This window comes from Drosophila sulfurigaster, chromosome 3, assembly GCF_023558435.1.
Source record: "Drosophila sulfurigaster albostrigata strain 15112-1811.04 chromosome 3, ASM2355843v2, whole genome shotgun sequence".
Lineage (NCBI taxonomy): Eukaryota > Metazoa > Arthropoda > Insecta > Diptera > Drosophilidae > Drosophila > Drosophila sulfurigaster.
Genome location: NC_084883.1, coordinates 32,399,413 through 32,420,564, shown reverse-complemented (window position 1 = coordinate 32,420,564; position 21,152 = coordinate 32,399,413). Strand labels below are relative to the sequence as shown.

The 21,152-nt window shown below is 42.4% G+C and overlaps 1 protein-coding gene across 4 annotated transcripts in view; it reads right to left on the bottom strand.

Annotated features, from left to right (window-relative positions):
- LOC133845584 (protein Shroom) overlaps positions 1-21,152 on the bottom strand; it is a 56,375-nt gene that overhangs the window by 21,308 nt on the left and 13,915 nt on the right. Inside the window, exons 3-7 of one of the 4 annotated variants that reach the window (XM_062280075.1) lie at positions 12,929-13,206; positions 11,849-12,222; positions 9,730-10,522; positions 8,615-9,662; positions 8,280-8,554 (exon numbers count right to left, since the gene is read on the bottom strand). In XM_062280075.1, coding sequence (XP_062136059.1) covers positions 8,280-8,554; positions 8,615-9,662; positions 9,730-10,522; positions 11,849-12,222; positions 12,929-13,206 — 2,768 coding nt within the window. Of the gene's footprint in view, positions 1-2,811; positions 3,514-8,279; positions 8,555-8,614; positions 9,663-9,729; positions 10,523-11,848; positions 12,223-12,928; positions 13,207-21,152 lie in introns of those variants that run through there. The other 3 variants (XM_062280076.1, XM_062280077.1, XM_062280078.1) reach the window with 3 other exon arrangements.

Here is a 21,152-nt window from a genome sequence, read left to right as displayed (position 1 = left end):
ATTAATTGAAGCCAAAGCTCAAACCAGATAGCAAAAACAAAAAACAACATCAACATCGATGCGATCGGTAAGCGGCATGTTTAACAAATTTTCGATAACATTTCGATCGGTCTAATGAACTCTGTTATTTAACAGGCCGCTGGGGGCTACACTGCGAGAAATTTCAAATATATTTATACAATTCTTTTTACTTTTTATTATGTTGGCTAATTTCGCGCTGTGTAGCAGCTGCATTTAGTTTTTAATGGTTTTGCTGCTTCTTGATTTTTTGTCAATTTCCGCAAATGCCGAAAATGCTTTTTGTTGAGTTTTTACTTGTGAATAAATATAAAACGATTACGCGTACGATATTTAAATGAAGCGCTTCAATTGTCAATTTGTCAGGCGTTGATTAAAGAAATGGAATTTTTATACATTTTAATTAAGACTGAATAATTGCCGCGTGTCGCCGGATTGTTAAAACTTTTATATATTGTTGTTGGAACTGCAATTGAAATGCATGTTAATTTGTATTTGTTCAAGTGTTGTTTATACCACACAAAATATTTTTTTGGCATGCCACCGAAAATAACTGAAAACGACAACGCAAAAACGCAACACAAACAGAAATCGAGAGAGAAAAATAAAAAAAAAAACGAAACAGACAAAAAAAAACCCGTTTAAACATTTCGGAAATTTGCCATATCTCAAAGAGATTGATCTGTATTCAACATCAAGAACAATCAATTTTATAGAGCAGCAAAGGCGCTAATTGAAAAGTCTTGACATTTCCACATTTCGTAAGTCCGTGAGGCGCCGACAAAAGTGGGGAAGAAGTATTTAAGTATTTTCAATACCCTGCGAAATGGCAGAAGGAAGCAATAAAATGTCTCCTTATATCCCCCCATAAACAGTAATTAACAAAAATTAGGTCTTAGCAACAGTAAACTTTCATAAAGATCGAACAGCTGAGAGAGAAGCAGTTGAGTTAAAGAGTATCTGCTAGTCTTGCACTCCCACGTGATACATATCGAATCGATTGGCCATGTAAAATGCTCAGGCACAATAAACGTTTATTGTTTGATTGTTTGATTTGTTTAGTGTAGTGGCCAAGAAAACAATAATAAACATTGCGGCCCTACGAAATGGCACAGGCTCGGGCACAAATCAATTCCAAATTGTTTCCGTTTGACGCGATGCCGCGAAGGTCAGACTAATTTCAATTCCAGAGTCTCGTAAACCAAAATTCTATTGCCACAAAGTGATTTTCAACATGTTGTAAAATCAGTTCTTCATTCCTTAAGTTTTCTGTTCTGTTTTTTTATTGATTATTTGTTTATGCTGCGAATGAAATTCGTGGTTCGTTAGCATTTCACCATAAGCAGCGAATTCTTTTTCACATATTTTATTTATGTCGAAATTCGTGCGAAGCCCCAAAAACAAAAGCGACGTTTTTCCCTATTTTTTGTAAACGCAAACAAATTAATTTTACTTTGATGTGGATTTTTACCCCACTAAAAAAAAATGAGGGTGGCAGTGAACGAGCTGCATTAGCTGACGCTGTAATTAAAGTAGTTTATTGTTGATTCCGTGAGCTCAATTGTTTATTTGATGAATCTGCAAAAAATGCAATTTCATTGAAATCGCAGTCGATTGAAGAAGGCTTTAAGTTTTAAGTGCATTGCCAAGAAGGAATTCCAATTGGTATTGTTTGCACTGGCCGTCATAGCAATTAGCTTTCGTCAGCGTAAACAGCTGCGCAGGTTTCATGCCAACCACTTGCTAGTTGACTTGAGGGTGACTGCTACACTTGGTGGGGGTGTATCATATTTCTGAGGGTGCGTTGCTAAGGGTGACCGGTTGTTAGGGCTAGAACCGGTTTTGGCCAGTTTACTACCGCTAAACAAAGACTTTCATTGTGTGTGCAAAAAGAAATGTAGAAAATAAAAGCAAAATCGATAAGATCTCAGCAAGTCTGATAATAAAATTATAGACTCTTTGCGCACATTTGAAAGTCAGTTTAGCTCACATGCATGCAAGACTCTGAGAGACTGCAAATGACTGTCTGATTGTCAGTCAGTCTGTCAGCAAAATCACTGGGAATTTATTCGGCGCGTGTCTGACAAAAAGGTTGCAAAATTTATGCTCTCAGGCATTTTGATTGTCAGGCAGGAAACGTGCGCCGCACCGCAGAAAAAGGTTTCTTTTCTTTTCTTAATTTCTTATTTCTTCTACTCTTGCACCTGCCGCCTACGAGGGAAATTGGTGTATGTTAAAACCGAGTCATTTTAACTGGCAAGTGGCATGCAACAAAAGGGAGCTGCTGCTGCTGTTGCTGCTGCTGTGGCTGCTAAGTTAAAGATCGGTTAGCAAATGGTTCAAGCAACAGCTGTGAACAGCTATTAGCAGCAGCAGCTGTATGTATGTATGAGTGTGTATCTCCTCTCTGTATGTATCTGTGTATATGTGCGCATAAGTTAACCCGGAGCCAACTGTTGTCATTAGCGAGTCGCTCGCCATGAACATGCTAAATATGGTCACACTGAAGTTAGCCGACACAGACATGAAGTAGTGCAATTACTCGATGCCAGTTAAATATCTTGAGAAACTGTCGCTTGTATGCTTATTAGAGGCTTTTCACTGCGCCCAGTTAAATTAATTAATTAATTGGATCTGCTAGTAGAATTTCCTGGTTTCCATGACTCAACCATCAACTCTATAGAGAGTCGCACACAAACACACAGATAGTATATTTGTATACTAAATAAATACTCGTATGCAATTATTATACTGTATGATTTATTATCATATTATTTTTGTCTTATCGTTTACCTTCTGATGCGAAATCTGCCGCCGAATACCATTTTCAGCTGATCCACGGTATCCAATATTGCGAAATCCAATTTGAGCTACAAGCACAACAACAACAACAACTAAAACTTGTTGCTTTTATGTGTTGTTGTTTACCGTTTTTTATTTTATTGTAATTCACAGTCGTTATTTGTGCAAATTAAATGCAACTTTTGTTGTAGTGCGATTTGTTGCTGTTGTAGTTGTCGTTGTTGTTGTTGTTGTTGGCATAACATTTGAACCTGGCTATCGAACTTCCTTGTCCACTTTGGACGACACTTGAACTTTTTTTTTTCTCTTTTGGGGGTTGCACTTTATAACTGAATGTCGTTGTGTATGTGTGTGTGTGTGGGAGTCGGGTGTAAACTATTCGTTGAGAGTGCGCGGCAATTGCAATCGATTCACACGTATGCAAAACAGGCGAAAGTTTAGCATGGTTTTGTTTTTTTTAGTATTTATTTGTTCGGCTCTTGCTTTCGTTTGTATTTTTGCGTATTTCGTACTTTTATGACAAATTCGTTTGCATTACGGTTCGATCTTTAAACTACGATGTACGATGGGGAGGGGTATTTAATTTGCACACGCGCCGTTGTCGTAGTTGTTGTTGCTGTCAACGCTAAACGCTACAAAGCTGCGCGTACGTCTGCACGCGTCGGCGGTTTTCACTCGTTTGAAGTTGGCTGAATGACAGCCACAATGGCAGCAGCCGGCAACCAGACATGTGAGCGAAGCGAGAGAGCGTCGTGTGCGCTCGCTCTCTCTCTCAGCTTACTCATGCAGCGGGAGAACGGGAGAGTGAGAGCGTGCGCAAGCGTGGCAAGTCTGATTGAGGTATAAAATAGTGTGAGTGAGAAGCAGCTTTGTTTGTTTGTTGTTGTTTGCTCTTGCTCTTCTGTTCTCTCGCCCTGTTGACACAGGGCGTTTAACCTTTGAGTGATATACTAGAACAACGGCTTTGTGTTTGTTTTGCACTGCGCAAAACGCAGCTGTGACTAATCCAGAATTCATCAAAAATCATTTGCTACCTATTTCCATACGGAAACCAAACAAATTGATAATGAAATTGGCGCTGCTTATCGCTCTTATCGATTAGAGGGGCTCGATGACTATATGGAGCTGAATTAAGAACCTTGGTCAATTATTTCGTTTTCCAGGTAATCAGTCGTAACTGAATTATTGCCAATGAAGATTGCAAACACTTAACAGGGCACTTAACTTAGTCACAATTTACGTGTTGGCTCTGCTATCAGCAGCAACACAATTTTATTGCATACTTTCAAGCGCTGCACGTAATTAAACGTACGCGCCTAAAAGCATGCAATATTTTATAGAGTTTTGTTTAACTGTAGGTGAAATAATAAGTGCGCTACTGTTGCGCTATCAGTTACACTTCAAACACGTCGCTTACATCGATACAAGTGTTGTGTAATGCTTAATTAACGCGGCTTCTTTGAAGCGCGACTTCTTAAAGATATAAATGTATCTTTATTTGGCAGACACGCCGCGGGTCAGAGCAAAGTCATAATTTTAAATGCATATATAGAGAAAAATCGTAAAAAAATAAACAATTGCGTGTTCCATGACAGTGAACACAAATCAGATGGAACACATGCTGAAATTAGAGAAACAAAAACTTGGCGTTGACCATAAAATAAATGCATTAAATGCAATCGGCCTTTTGTGTGTGTGAGTTTGTTTGCGATTTTGCAATGTTCTCAGCCAAAGTTCAATCGATCATTGCTGTCGATATTTAGCTGGCGATAGCGCCAAAATTATGGCAAGCACTTTGTTAAATGTTGCGCACGACGACGACGACGACAACGAAGACGGCGACGCTGGCGTCGGTTTTCATTGTTGTTACTTTTTGGGTCTCACTCTAATCATGGTGACTGCATCGCAAGTCTGTCGCGAGTTGCGACTGTCTCGCAAATTGAATTGTCTAGGCGCAATTGAAGTTATTTTATGTCTGTCTGTCTGTTTGTCTGTCTTGACTGTTCGCTCTGTATGTGGTGCAGGCGCAACGTGGCGCATGAGTGATTTATTTCGCATACGCCGCGTGTGCGCAATCGAGTTGGCAGTTAATTTGAAAATAATACGCTAGTTTGACCGGCCAAGTTAAAGCTGCGACTACACAGCTACAGAAGAGTGTGTGGCCAAAATTGGTTTGGAAAATTAATTCAAATGGGCTCTCGACGGACCTGAGCAACCCGCCGCCGCCTGCCGCTAGCCGCCGGCTGTGCAGAGGCGATAATTAGCGCCTGTCGAGAACACATGGCCCCCAAATTGACACACCTCAGCCTCAGCGTCAGCCCCAGACCCAGTCAACTGACAGTGTGGCCGTAGGTGTTGGCGTCAGCCAATTAATGACCGCAAAGCGGGTCCCAAAAAATAGTGGCTGTCAGGCAAAGCAGTGATTACTGTTAACGTCAAAGAGTGTGCCTATGTTGTGTGTGTGTGTGTGTGTGTGTGTGTGTGTGTGTGTGTGTGTGTGTGTGTGTGTGTGTGTGTGTGTGTGTGCAGGTGGTGGCAGCCAGGCGAGGAAATGCGATTGCCCTTTGCTCCAATTTCTGCACGAGACTGCAACGACGACAGATTCAGCCAGTTAACTTTCAAAATGCAAATGAGGCACGTTCGGTTTAAGCGGCATTTGAACCCTGTTTTGGGGCACAGATCGATAACTCACTGACTGAGCGCAGAGATGGGAGAGAGGCAAGCCCCAAAACTTGCCACAAATTGTGTCAATATTTGTCTCGTGCTGGATGTGCTGCAACAAATCGTGCCACAAAGGTCTACAGCGGTGTCAGAGCCAAACGACAACGAAGCCACCACAAAAAACATGACAGGCCACAGAAATTATTGAGCATGCCACAATAACACAAACAACAACAGCAACAGCAACAGCAACAATTGTGAACAACAACTACAGCAACAGAAACAGCAACATGTTGTGGAGCTGCTCCACTTGGTTTGTTGGCTTGTTTCGCTGGCTGTTGTTGGTTAGGTTATCTAATGCCCGCACCCAGCATATGCTTTGGTTACAGTGGGTGCAAAAACTATGCGCTAATGAACCCAACAGCGTTCATCTATCAATGTCAGCGACCCAATAGAATGGACCTTTTGTATACTACTCGTACATATACGAGAGCATGGCCGAAAAATATAAATTCCAATTTCAATTTCGATTTCGATTACAATTCGTTTTGCTTTTACCCACAATCAGAACAAAGAACGGCCCACGATTTGAGCTCCAAACTCCAAACTCCAAGCTTCCATGCTGCCCACACGCCACAGGAGCACAACATAAATTGTTGACACATTTGTTGCGGCTCAGGTGCGCCAGCAACAACAACAACAACAACAACAGCAGCAACTAAAGCCAATAGCGACAACGTCAATTGGCGATCAGTGATTTGGCTTATTGGCTGCTGGAGATTGGCTTTTATTTGAGGAATCGCGAGGGTGGCGCGACGAGACGAGAGATAGGAGTATTGGGTCACCCACAATGGCCCACAAAGCTAAAAGCGAAAGTCCAAATCGCAGCAGCCAAGTCGAAGTCGAAGTCCGACACTCGATTTGCCTGATTTGCTTGATTTATGTTGTTGTTGTTGTTGTTGTCTCTCCCCGTGTGTTTCATAATAATCCAATTAGGCGCTAGGCACAACCGATCACCAGGCATTAGGCGACAGCTGATTGACGGCCAAAGTTGGCCCCGAAGGAAGCGGCTTATTAGCCACACTCCATCTCACAGCACAATGCAACAACGCACTCCTCTCTCTCTCTCTCGCTCTCTGTCTCTTTAAAGACTGTGCTCAGTGAAGCTTGCAACTGTGGCAACAGCAATAACAACAGCAACAGCGATGGCTACTGTGCCACGCACTGCATTGCATTGACTTTAATTGGATTCGATAAGGTCAAGAACAATGCAAAATACTCGCAGTGAGGCGCGTCATGGTTACACTTAATGCGCTTTAAGTTGCCAACATTATAATCCAGCAATTGCCAAATATTTTTAGCAACTTCTCAAGGCGACATGCGTGTCGAGTAATTAGCCAGTTTATTATTAGACTCATTTCAAACTGGATTATGAGTCTTTTGTTTGATTCGCAAGATCATTTCAAATCACTGACCCAATGACATTGGCTCCAAATGATGCAAAGCATTAATTAAGCAAAGCAGAGCTTGCAAAATATCTTAATCTTGTTTGTCGAACTGGGAGATTAATGTTGAAGCTGTTCAAAAGTATTAAGAGATCTGCGCACCAAATATCTTTTTAATTTGATTAATAAATAGCTTAACGAGCCTTTCGGTATATCTTCATAAATTGGTCTTTGTGCTTTGAAAATTATGGTTACTTATTTGACTCAAAAATATCTTATAGAAGATTGAAGTATTTCCGATATCTAAAAGAGGATTAAGATATTTCTGATATCAAATGAAAGCTTTTGCAATTTTATCAATAACTTGTAGCCGCGAAAATGAAAACTAATTCCCAATTATGGTTCAAAATTCATTTGATTAGAAAGTGCTGTAGTTTATACCACAAACAGGCTGAACACATGAGATTTAATTTACTAACTAAAATATTTGAAAGATTTAAGTATTAATATTAAATATAATATTAAACTATTTTCCAATTATGCCAAATAATTTGATTGTCTAGCAAGTGAACAAATTTATACTACAAACAGGAAATATTTAGAGCATTAATTCCACTTTCAGTTAATTGCAGCTAATATAATAGTTATGACGCTTGTAAAATAATTTAAAGTACCATTGACAATTATCCATTTGACGCAAAAAAACCATAAAAAAACTATTGAAGATATACTGAAAAACTCGTTAAGCTACTTATTAATCAAATTAAAAAGATATTATTATTAATATCATATAAGTTTTCTTGCAACCTTTTTTTTAACAAAATTAAAACTACTTTCCATTTATATCAAATAAAGTGCAGTAAAACCGGCTTGGATCTAGAATTGGGTATTTGGGTATTCCTGATATCAAATATGTTTTCTTGAAAGCATTTGCTGTTTCTTCTGCATATATTTAGCAGGGAATTTAAAAATAACTTCCAATTTAGCTTAATAATTTGATTGTCTATGAACTTCAGAAAATTATTCTATAAGCACGTTCAATTTGCTGCGAGTTAACATATTATAGTTGTTGATGTTATAGTTATGATAACATTAAATAAATATAAAGTTCCTTCTCTAAGTTGAATTCTTTTTAGTCAGCTTGATTTACCCCGAACTTAAATACTTTTTATCCAACTTATTTATCCCCCTCTTTCACAATAGTTTTTCAAGCCTTAAGAAACTTCCTGCTTGGCTCAATTAAAACGCGGGGAACGCGAATGTGAGTTTCAAAACATTGCCTTAAAGGAAACTGCACATGTGAAACGGGGCGTATGATTGATGCATAAATGTTTGTGTGTGTGCTGCACTCACCGTTTCTGCTGATTGCTCTCCAGATTGCTGGCTATAACGCTGTCAGCGTGCGTGGGACGCGCACGCGGCAAAAGCGGCGGCGGTGCCGCACTGGCTGTGGCAGTAACATTGGATGTGGCTGATGATGGGATTGCTGTGGCTGTGGCAACGCTCTCCAGGATGGGCGGCGTATTGTGCGGACGCTTGCGGCTCGTAGGCAGATTTGTGGGCTTGACGGCGCCATTCGACAGCTGTGGCTTATGTGGCAGCTGCTGCTGCTGCTGCTGCTGATGTTGCTGCAACAAAAGTGTGGCATCAGTAAATCGACAATCACAAAATTTACAAATTCAACTCACCTGCCGCAAGCTCGTCGGCTTCTTGGGCACCTGCGGCGGCACCTTTGGCGCCAGCGACGTGGGCGTTGGCGTTGCTGCCACCGCGTAGGCGGCGCTGCGACGCGTCGATGCACCCGCAAAGCTATTGCGACGATTCGGCGATGGCGGCGGCCTCGGCTGCAACAGTTCCGGCGGCGGTGGCGGCGGCAGTGGCTCATCGAACGTGTAGCTGGTGTCCAGTTCGCCACCGAGTGGCGGCGGTGGCAACTCCGGGGACGGCACACGCAAATGCGGATGCTTTGGCGGCCGCTCGGGCGGACGTTCCGCATAGCCATGGGCGTGACCATGCGCATGGGCGTGGCCGTGAAGATGGGCGCCTGCATGGCGATGCTGTTGCGGATGATGCTGCTGATGCGCCAGTGCCGCAGCCTGTTGCAGCAACAGTTTCTCCCGCGTGGGCGCGTATTCGGTGGCCGAGGAAGTGCGTCGCGCTGGCATGCTGCCACGGCCGCGTGGCGGTGGCGGCGGCGGTGGCATGCCACAGTCATTGAACGACATCTTCTCGGCGCTGCCAATGTTGCGTATGCTCGGCGGCTTGCTGCTGTGCTGCTCCCGAAACTCCGCGTAGTCCGATGCGGAGCTGGAGCGACGCAGCAGATTCGGCAACAACGAACGGGAGCGGGGCGGCGGTGGTGGCGGGGTGGGTGAAATGCTGCCCGAGCTGCCGCTGCCGACGCTGCTCGGTATGCCAATCATCATGGGCGTCATGTTGTTGGGCAACGATTTGCGTTCAACGGGCAGAGCTTGATACGAGGAATGCGTCTGGGGACGCAGCAGCTGTTGTTCCTCCTTGTGTGCCTGCTGCTGCTGACGCTCCACATACGATTGCACGGCGTTCTTTTGAAAAGCCTTCAGCGCCGGATTGGAGAGGCGATGCGTCTTGCTGGGCTCCAGATAGGCAAACTTGGGTCCCTCAACCAGCTGACTGCGCTCAAAGTCATTGATGCGCTCCGCCACCGAATGCCAGGCGGGCTGCACGGCGGAACCCGCTGGCGTTATCACAGGTAGTCTGCAAAGGAAGGAATTTTATTAATAAAGAGTAGTGAATAAAGTGCTCTAAAGTATACTTGACTTACTTGGCGGACTTGTGCAGATTGGCGCTGTACTGCGGCTTCGGATGCTGCACATATTGCGAGGTGTTGCTGTGCACTGGTTCCGTGTAGGTGCTCACAGGGAACAGACGATGATTGCTGCGATAGGAGTCACTCGGCAGAGGGGGCGACTGCTCGACACTGCTGGAGGCCACATTAGGTGCACTGCAGCTGAGCAGTTCCAGCTTGCTCAGCTGCGGCTTGCTGGGCGGCGGCTGCGGTGCAATGGTGACTACTGCTTCGCTGCTGGAGATGGTCACCGAGATGCTGGACTTGTGCTTCTGCGCAGGTCGCTGCAGCTGCTTCGACTGCTGATGTTGCTGCAGATCACCCGTGGAGTGCGATTGACCCAGCAGCGAGCGCGACTCGTGCATCGCTGACGATGGCGGCGGCGGCGGCGCCTCCAGCTCGGGCAAGGAACTCTGTGCGGTCAGCTTGTAGTTGGCGGGCTGATGCTGATGCTGTTGCTGGAAGCGATGCAGTGCCATCGACTGATGCACCGGCGGATAGCTGGGACTGTGACGATGCTGCACGCGCAGCGGTTGCACCACATCCTCTGAGATCGACGGCGACTGCTTGACGCTGTTAATTGAGGTGCTGCTGCCCGACGATGTTCCAGCTGTTCCACCCAGTTGCGGTGGCTGTTGCTGTTGCTGCTGCTGTGACTGTGTGGACGTTGATGTCACCTCGTTGTCGTGCAGATACAGCACGCTCTCGCTCTGATGCCGCTTGGGCGTCAGCACTCGCGAGCTGTGCACAATCAGCTGGGACGAGGAAACTGCAGGAGAAACAAAAGCAAACAGACAAGCATGAGCAACATTTGAATTGTAGCCCAAAGGCGCAGCCAGGAGCTGTCTCAAACTGTTGCTGCTGCTTAGTAAAAGTGGGTCGAAGTGGGGCCAACAAAACAAACAATGACCCAAGGTCGACCCTCGCTTATGTGAGTGGCCAAATCGACAGTCGCCAAAAAAAAAAAATATCTTCGACAGCAGGCAGCAACTGGTTTAGAAGGCTTCTGAGCGCAGAGGCCAAAAAATAACTTAGATTAAGTCACGCTCGTGCCAGACACGTTTCTCTTTGCTGCTATCGATAGCTTCAGCTGGGATATTCCTGCAACCGTTTAACTCTGATATTCTCAATTTAAATTCTTTGACTATGAAATTAAATGAGATACAGCTAGTGGCAAAGTTTTTAGATTCTTTTATAAATTTACAAAAATTGTTGAAGTATTTATATGATTATTGAAATAACAAAGTTAACTACAACATTTCTCAATTTAAATTCATTACTTAATTGAATTCTCTGTACAATATCAATTTGTAATTTGTATTAATAAAGCTACATTCGAGTGTGCTCGACTTTGAGATAACTGCAAGGTTATCATAAAAGAAAATCAAATTTTAGAAGAAGTTCACTGTAATGGCCTTTATTGTAGAATCTTTAAGACTTAGAAATTTGTCGAAAAACAATATTTATAATAAACATTTTTCCATTCAAATTTTTCACCTCTTGTGAAATTTCTTGTCATAAAATAAACTGCTCTAAATTTTAAAACCAAGAAGTGAAGCTATCTTAAAGCTCAATCAAAATAGGCACGGAAAATATTTTAAATCAATTTAAACACAATATCTTATTAAACATTGTGAGTATTTAATAATAACAAAAAGTTCTGTAAATAATGACATTTTGGTTCTTTTTTTTGATTTCTAATTCAGAGTTCAATTTTACTTTATATTTCATTCTTTTGCAACTGAGCAACTGAGACTGAGATTCAGGCTATAAATATCAACACTTGATTGTATGGAATACAATTTATTCAAAGCGAACCGAATAATATTGCTCAAAGCAATAAAGCTGACATAACGCTGTCATTTAGTGCGGAAATGTTAATATTGACTGAAGAGATAATAATTTTAAAAAAATTGACATTAATGCCACAAACAAGCAAAGCAGCAAGCAAACAGTAGCAGAATTATGAATCAAGGATTGTCAGCAAATTGAAGCAGCAACAATCGAACTGATAACAGGCCATGTTAAACGACTTTGATATTTCTGATTAATTCAAGTGTGTTTCTCTGCCGGAAGATAGTTGTGTACAACTTACCCGACTCGGCAATGGCACTGTAGCCCGTCGCATGACTCGCTTCGGAGATGTCGCTCATGGAGCCGAGCCATTTCAACGTCTCCGTGGATGAAGTGCTCTCTGAGCTGTTGTTGTTGTTGTTGCTGTTGTGATTGATGTTGTTGCTGTTGGGACTATGATTGTTGTTGCTGTTGGCGTTGGAGTGATGATGCTGGCCAAGGGAGTTGTTGCCACCGCCGCCACTAATGTTGCCACCGCTGCTGCTGCGGCTGCTGCATTGACGGGCGAGCAATGGAATCGGAGAGGGAGCCACCGAGTTGCTGCAGACCGACGAGAGATCGTTCTCGGACCAATGATGTGACTGACGCGACAGCAGATCGCTCTCCTGACGCAATCTGCAATACAAAAATAAAAGACAATTCGGTTAGAAAAACGTAGATGAAGACGAAAACGAAGTTGGAGAAAAATGGCAAATCATTGCGTGCTGCGTCGTTGACTATATAGAAAAGTAAAGCTTTGAAATTTGTGGTTGTCATGTTTGGCGTTTCCTTCTACACAGATAGACAGACAGACAGACAGACAGACGGACAAAAGGTTTTTTGGCCGTAATTACTTGAATTTCGGCTTAGCCTTCAAAATCGCATTTCGATGGCGATACTCGGCAAGCGACATGACATGAACAGCGAGTACACAAACAGACATAAAACTCTCTTCAAGCATTTGGCTGGCTGGTGGCAAGTTCAGCAGCAACGAGAGCAACAACAAAAACAACAACAACAACTACAATGATGACAATAGAGCAACTCGAGTCTCTTGCAAAGACCTTGAAAGTTAAGCTAGTTCGGTTGTTGTGTTTTTTTTTTATGGCTCATGTGCGACGTTTGTTATTTGTTTTTTACCAAGAATCATTTTTAATCACTTTTTTCAGACTGTCTGCGAGTGTTTCACCAATTGTCTGTCTGTCTGTATGTTTGTGTGTAGAAATAAAATTCATAATTGTCGCCATGAAACATGTTTTCAAGCCAACAACGAATAAAATTACTTTAAACTTCAACTACACAACTCAAAGTACTCAGTTATATGTATATATTATTTACTCACTTGTCCAGGAACGGTGTCGCCGAAGTGGAATCCGAGCTGGACACATAGCTGTGGTAACCCTCGGATTGCGCATATGAGTGCTGCTTTTGGTGGTGGAATGTCGTCTGATCGTAGTAGGATGAGGCGCGTATGTTGTACTCCTCGAGACCCGCTTGCGTTAAACCGCATTGATCCAGATGCTGCAACGACTGTTGTTGCTGTTGCTGTTGCTGCTGTTGCAACTGTTGCTGCTGCTGCTGCTGTGAATGTGGCTGCGTTGGTGGCTGTGGCATATCATCCTGCAAAAGCAAAGAAAGAAAGAAAAATCGAAATGAAATACTTTAAGTTCGAATCGTGCATTTCATTAACTTTTTAACTTTTGGTCAATTGCATAATGCTGCGTATACGTAATGCGAGATTTCACTGCAAATCTGTGGCTATCATTAGCTATGTCCACATCACCGCTGGGTCACAGACTGACTCAGAGATCAGTTTGCAAATGATCGCATAATTGTTACGTGCAAAAATCAAACATAAACCCCAAAAGCCCCAAACTCTAGCTAGCAGTGTTATCCCCTTCATCATCATCATCATGCCCAATACTTTTGTTTGTTTGCCGTGTGCTCATTAGATAATTAAGTGAAAATTATTATTATTGCAGTGCAGCGATTGGTGTGCGGCGATAAGCATTCAAGAGTCTTCGCATCGCGCATAATCCGCCGGCTCATGGCAAAAATTGCCAACTTGGAAACATTTTGAAGTGCAGTCAACGTGAATGTTGAAAACCTGGAAAAATGCTTTGTACATAATAGCAGCGCACAACCGAAAACGAAACAGAAAACTCAAATAAACTGGACAACAAAATAACACAAACAAAAAAATTGCTGGCAAGCAAACGGAGCGTCCATAATAAGCCGGATTAAGTAACTGAGCCACAGCACAGGGACTGACTGACTGATTGCCTGACCAGGGCTACATTAAAGCCGGCCAATTGATTTTGCTACAGATAACGGTCAGCAACAAATTTGGCTACACATATTAAATATGCACATTAAGTATACGTTCCGTGTTCACATTATATTTTGTTATTAAAATAGTTTGAAATGCAATTTCATAGATCGTGCATTGATAATTTTCCATATGTGCAGAACTCTTTGCTTTCAAAGTGTGATACTAAATTTCCATTTACCACTTAACTTAATTTAAGTTCACTCAAGTGGCAAAAGGCCGTTCGATTTATGACCAAGCTTTACATTTATTTAAGTGGTGCTTTATATGTTGCGAGACGTGTCATAATGTGCATGTTTGGAGTTTCAATTGCTTCAATCATTACGGCAGCCCTGGTGTCAAATGCTCAATCAAATCACGCTATACGTATACTTAATTTTTTTTTTCTTTTTATTTTTGTTCAAATATGTTTGAGACTCTCGCAAAAGCAAATCGAATTGTAAATACTCAAAGCTCCCAAAAAAAAAGTTAACATTATTACGGAGTCGACCAAGCCTTCTCAGAGCCACTTGACTGACTTTGGCTCGAACTCACTGTCTATGTGTCTCTGTGTGTGTGTCTATGTCTCATAGCCACCGACAACGACAACGACAACGGCAGCGACATCGGCATCGCCATCGCATTTGCAATCGCTGCCGCCATCGACGTGGGCAGCTGTTGATTGTCTTTTTGACTTTGGCGCCATAGAATTGTTGGCTGCTTAATGGCAAATATATATACATATACATATAATAAATAATAATAATAATAATAACAATCATATGACAGTCAGAGACACAGACTGACAAATGCAACAGCAGCAGCCAAAGTTGTCGCTGTGGCTTCAGTCAAATCATTTTTTGTTTGTGGGTCAACTACTTAAGCCCTGCCTGGCAATGAGACGAAAATCGAGCTGAGAGTCGCGAGCTGTGAGTTGCGAGTTACGAGCATTTTGCCTGAAGGCGCATCGTTTGCAGCTAGCAAAAGAATTTTAATGGTTCGAAACGTTCCCAAGACCAAAATCGAAGTCATTCATTCATTCATTCGTTCACTTACTCACTCACTCACTCACTTATTCGTTCGTCGTGCCCGTCAGTTTCATTTTGTGGCGCTGTTTTATTTTTGGAGGTTTGCGTCTGTCTTTTGTTTTTGCCCAATTGCCGTAATTATTTTGTCTCTCTAACACGAATTTAAATCAGCAACTGTCCCACGGGGCAACTGGGGCCCTTTACTTTATACCAAACTCCGTATTCCTAGAGAGAAACTGACTGACTAACTGACTGACTGGCCCACCGTAATTATCCAGCCAGACACAGCTGTGTGCGCTCCATGTGAAATTGCCCCGGATGAGCATCAACTTCAACTCCAGCCAAAGATACAACGCAGAGAGCTACAGATACAGCATCTCGCACAATAAATCAATGGCAGCGGCAGCGCAGCAGCAGCGCAGCAGCAATGGTGGGGCGCGTATTAAAAGTGGTGCAGTGGGTCAACAGCTGGACGCAGCTGAGCGCCGCTGGCCTCGGACTGCCGACTGCCGACTGCTGCCTGATGCTTCTTAATGGTACACAACAGTCTCCTCACCCAATTCTCTTTTAGACTCAACTAGCGCGTGTTAAATAAATCACTTGATGGAGTGCTAAGCATGCGCCCTAAGGCTGGAAAACAACTGAGACTTTTGCTGCTGCTCTCTCGAGTTTGGCCACCAAATTTGTTACCCATTTCGTTTATCTAGATTGTAGAATGTTCACAAAAAAAAACAAAAGCACACCAAGAGAATGGCGCAAAATTGACAATTAGTCGTAACACATGGCGTATGCGTAACACGTTTGTTCTTATGTGAAAAAAAAAACAGAAAGATAATGATTGGAATTTCTTCGAAAGTTGTAGACACTCAATTAAAACTAAACTAATTACTAAGCAAAGTATATTTAACATAAATAATTTATGGCAGCATAAAATTTCAATAAATTCGAATTTCAATTTTCAAGTTTCAAGTCACAAATAAAATTAATTAGTTAATCAACGAATTCCTTTTGTTATTTGCAAGTGTTGGCTATCAGTTTAATTGCATTCGAAATCAGTTGCGAAATTGGCTTTAATTCTAAGCACTTAATAAAAATCGAAATTAATTAATCACCCAATAAATAACTGATTGCCGTTGGCCAAATACTTTTACTTTAAACACTTTTTACAGCTTTTACTCTTCCACATAGATTTCACTAAGAAGTTCAAGTGTCATTGAGCAAATGCGATTACACGAAAAACGCAAAAACGAAAAGCGAAAAACAAAAGCGTAAGAACGTGTTTCAATTCGTATACAAAAGTGAAATTTCATTCATAATTCTTTTAAGCGCGCGCAGCTGTCAGATTGTTGTTTAGTGTTTTATTTTTTGGGTTGGAAATAAAAGAACAAAAATGCCCATTGGTCAATGCCAAATATAACAGCTAACGGTATTACTCAGTTAAGCTTGCGGTATTTAATGAAAAAAAATAAATAAACTTGTGTTGATATCGTTGCAATGCGACGACGTCAGAAGACACGTGACTCACTCGACGAATGAATCAAGCGGCACGGGGTCAGAAATGTCAGACAGCGAATTCAATTGTCCGGCAAAAATAAAATAAATAAAATGATAACCGAGAGAGGGAGAGATGGTGGATGGGGGGAGAAACTGCAAGGGGAGCTGCCACCCACGCGTTGGCAACTTGACTTTTGCTTTATTATGATTGTAACAGAAACACACACACTCAGACACACACACACACACACACACATGACACACTTGAGACTGTGGCTGCCAAGCTGTCACATGATCTAAAAATATTTGGCGGAATGTGCAATGAGAATGCGCCAAGACACGTCGACTACAGCCAGAGAGATAAACGTGTTCCCCGCCTCGTTTGCCTCCCACACACACACACACACACAAACACACACACACTCCTTTGGCACTGTAAATGGAATTTTTGAGTTGAGATTTTCGTGTCAAGCTGCCAACAGCTACAACTACAACAATAACTGATTGAAAATCGAAAATGTCGCTGCGCAACAGCAACAGCAGCAGCAAGCAGCCAGAGCTTATCGCAGTTTTCTCCATGTTTTTCTTTGTCCATTTTAGCCTGGTCTCATCATCATCATCATCATCGTCATCGTCATCGTCGTCATCTTCAACTGCTGCTGGATGATTTCGTGAGGAAATTTTCTAACTTTTGATTTGCGTTTTCCATTGTCGCTGACTTTTAATGGCCAACACGAATTTGACTCTTTAATGGAGAGCCAGCGAGAAAACGCGCCCCAGCACACAGCACAGCACAGCACAGCGTAGAGTACAAAAAGAAAAGAAATTGCAATCAAAATGCGAGCAAACGTGTCAGCTTCAACGTGGCCAAAACTCCAGCTTCAGCTACAGCTTCAGCTTCAGTTTGAGCTTCAACTACGAGTTCGACTACAACTTCGACTTGGGCGCGATCGTGCCGCGATTTCGATTTGAATTTGGCAACAGCACGAAACCAAAGCAAAACGATTGTCAGTCATTCAGTTACTCAGTCACAAAGTCAGTCAGTCAGTCATTTGCTTAGTTTCTTTAGCTCTCTGTGGGCTGCCTGTCAGCCACACAGCATTCAGAATTGCATTGCAAAATGCAAGCTCACTTCTGTTATTACAAGTACTAAATACTTTTAAATTTAGTCTCCCCTTCCATTTAGTTAAATTGCGCTCACTGCAATTTAACCCAACTCTTTCGAAATGCGCCAAGATTTATTATTGAAGGTCGCAATAGATAGGTAAGATCGTTTACATATCGTTTGGATTCCAACAGCTCTGCGTGATCTTAAAAATTCTAGTTTGCTATCTATTAGTTAAATCGATAAATGAAAAAATATATTTTGATTTATTTATATGCAAATAGTTACACTATGTAGAAAACAAATAGTAACAATTAATTGCTGAATTAGATTCTTAGCAAAAGTTAATTAATGTTTGCCGAAACACAAATATTCAGAATCTTAAGCAAATTTAAAATGGTTTATGATAGAAATTACTAAAGAAAACTTGCTTCAAATTTGAAACATCGTGGATGATATTATACAACTCTATTTTTTGATGAAACGCCAATATTATGGTTAGCAAAAGAACTTATACATAACATAACATGTTATATTTATATTCCAGCTATTCATACAGTAAAAAAATATTATAACTTTCTGCCAACAGCAAATTGATGTGACAGGATCATAAATCTAGCCATCGAGTCTTAGTTGCTTTGGTTGACAAGTTCGCATATTTTGAACTTTATGCTGTTTTAAATTTAATTTTTAATTTTAGTATTTTTCTGGTTTTTAATTTTGGTACACTTTAAGAATAATGATACACATTATAATACAAAAAATTGAATACGAATTTAAGGAAACTTCTCATTTACAGATAAAATGGATTAATTCTGCTTTGACTATATTTTAATATAAACTACCTCTGAATACTGTCATAATTATGTTTATATAAACACACTTCTCAATCAATCCCTTCGACTACCTTTGTAAAGATTCTTTTGAATTTGAGTTTCTTTTCTCTTCAGGATCAACAACTGTTTAAAATTGTGTGGGTAGTTAATGAGCTGAGTTGAACTCTTGACTGCATTTAGTCGGCAAATCGAAGTGGTTTGTGTTGATGGCCGTTTTCACACTTTCGCAAATTGTAAGCTGACTGAAAGGCGAAAACCGAAAGCGTCTCCTTCTCCTCCTCCTCCTCCTCCTGCCGCCTTCTGCCGCCTTTCGCCAGCTGTCAAGTGGCAGTTGTGGAAGGGAGCCCTTTAAGTGCTGTGGCCAAATGAAAGTAAATCTTTGTGACTTAATGCGGTGCAGCGACGCCACTTGGCCTGATTGGTAATCAGTTGTGGCATTTAAGAGATTGCTGCCACAACCGTGAGGGGGAAGCAGCATAAGGCGGGTTGCATTCAAGATAAGGATGCGTCAGCGAATTGCGCAAGCCGAAGGCGCGTCTCATTAGCGTGTGCAGGGCAGGATATGCAGGCAATATTGCAACTGCGGCAACAAGAAATAACTGACTGCATCCTTGACCCCGTTGGCAGCGAATTAATAACCTGGAGCTGCAGCTCAAGCTGCGATTGTGCCATGAAGCTGGAGCAAAGCCAACCAACTGGTAATGGTCATGGCATGGCAACCAGTCTCAGCTTCAGCTTCAGCCTCAGTCTCAGTCTCAGTCTGAGACTGCAACAAAGTCTGCTGAGTCTCTTTTACATTGGATCCGGCCTGGTCGCTGTCGCTGTCGCTGTCTCTGGTATGCGGGACAAGATTTATGGCCAGTGATAAGTTTGAGGCGTGCAGGCAATAAGAACGCAGCTTGGCAATCAACTCTGCCGACCGACCGGGCCAAGGAGCATGCCAAGAACAAATAAATAGCCATGCGAAAAACAAACTGAGCGCAAAAGCAGCCAAGCAGCAGACCAAAAAAGAAACCGAACCAAAACCAAAACTGAAGCCAAAGCTGAAGCCGAAGCCGAAGCGTACCCAAGCGACTGACAAGTCCAACTTGTTTGCAACTTCAGTTCCAGCTCCAGCTCCATTTAATGCTGGATAATGCTGTTTTCTAGCCAATTCCCCTTCGTCACACACACACACACACACTCTCTCCCTATTGTCTGGTTAGTTTAGAGTGAAGGTCATGCGCATGCCCAGCGCTCAACGATGCGCAACAGAATCTTGACGAGAGACTTTTGCTGATTCTTGGACTCAGACTGACTTTCTACTACACACACAAAATGAAAACGCATAATACATAAGTTAGTCATATAGGCAGCGTCATGTATTAGCCATAATTAGGCAACAACTTGCTGCAAGAGGGCCTTTAATTATGCACGCTTCGTCAGCCAAGAATTGCGGCAGCTGCCACTCGTGTTGCTTGCTGCTGCTGTTGCGCGTAATTAGAAAGCGCAGATTTTCACTTTTGTTTGGTCACTTTGATGAGCTGAAGTGTCCACGACCAGCCTGCCAGCCATCCAGCCTGCCAGCCAGCTGCCGCCTCATCAAGCGATGACAACACACAAAATCAATGGCCCAAACAACTGGCAAAGAGTGGCAAGCTGGCAGCAGCTGTTGCTGCCACAGTGTTGCAACTTGCAACTCCTAAAATGGCATATCATGTCATGGGTCTGGTGTCTGTCACATTGCATTGCAACTGGATCGAAAGTTTGCATATTTTTCGCAAGGGCAGCTGTCGGCACAGGAATGTTTTTCATGCTCTTGTCGGAGTCTCTTCTAAGTTGGCATTAAATTACGCACAGGCAGGGGAGAAGGATGAGGAGCAGGAGGCAGCAGTTTGTTGAGACAGGTATAAGAGCCATTGGCAACATGCACGCAGCAGCAGCAACAGTTCATTTGCGGTTGGCAGCAGCAGCTCAAGAATTTCAATGGACTCGACAGCACTTTTGCTTCTCATCGATCGAGAGATCTTGAGCTCGAGCTGCTGCCGTTGTAATGGGAACGAGTTGTTTGTTGACCTCAAATTTTCGTGGCTCGAATGTCGCTTTTGTCTGGGCCGAAAGAAACAAAAGTGAAATTTTCTCGTGTGGGTTCAGAACTTGTAAACAAAAGAAAAAGCTACATCAAGAAAAAACCAAAAAAAAACGAGACCAAGAAGATACCCTTGAAAGAGCAATAAATTAAGTTCAGCTCATCTACTGTTTTTTTTTCCCCCAAACTCAAACTATTTCCTTAGCTGCAGGGAAAACAGATAACCAAAATGAAAGGAAGCAAAGTCATCAATATCAAAAACGACCAACGGCACTGGCCAAATGCATTTTCACTTGGTCTGTTAATTAATTAACAACCAAAGCTACGACTACCAAGTATGGTTAGAGAAATGCCTTGTGGATGCCCATGACTAAAGTGCATACAACTAACAACTAACCTGGGAGCTGAAGTTTCTTGTTGGCCACAACAAAAGGTGAAACTCTGTTGCACCTGTTGCCCCGTTGTGTGTAGCCAGGGCAAATTGTAAGCGTTGCAATTATTTGTTATAATTTCTGTTGAAAAAATGCAAAGCATTGACGGTTGGCCATCTCCAACAGCCACAACAGCCACAACAACGATGTGATCAGTTGGCGGGTGGCAGCGGGGAAGCGGCAAAGCATCGATGGCGGCGCAAGTTCAAAGACAGCGCAAACAATTTAGCTGGAATCTGGCTAGAATTTAGCGCTGGCAGGCGGCATTGTTGCTGTTCTTATAGCCAGTTGTTGTT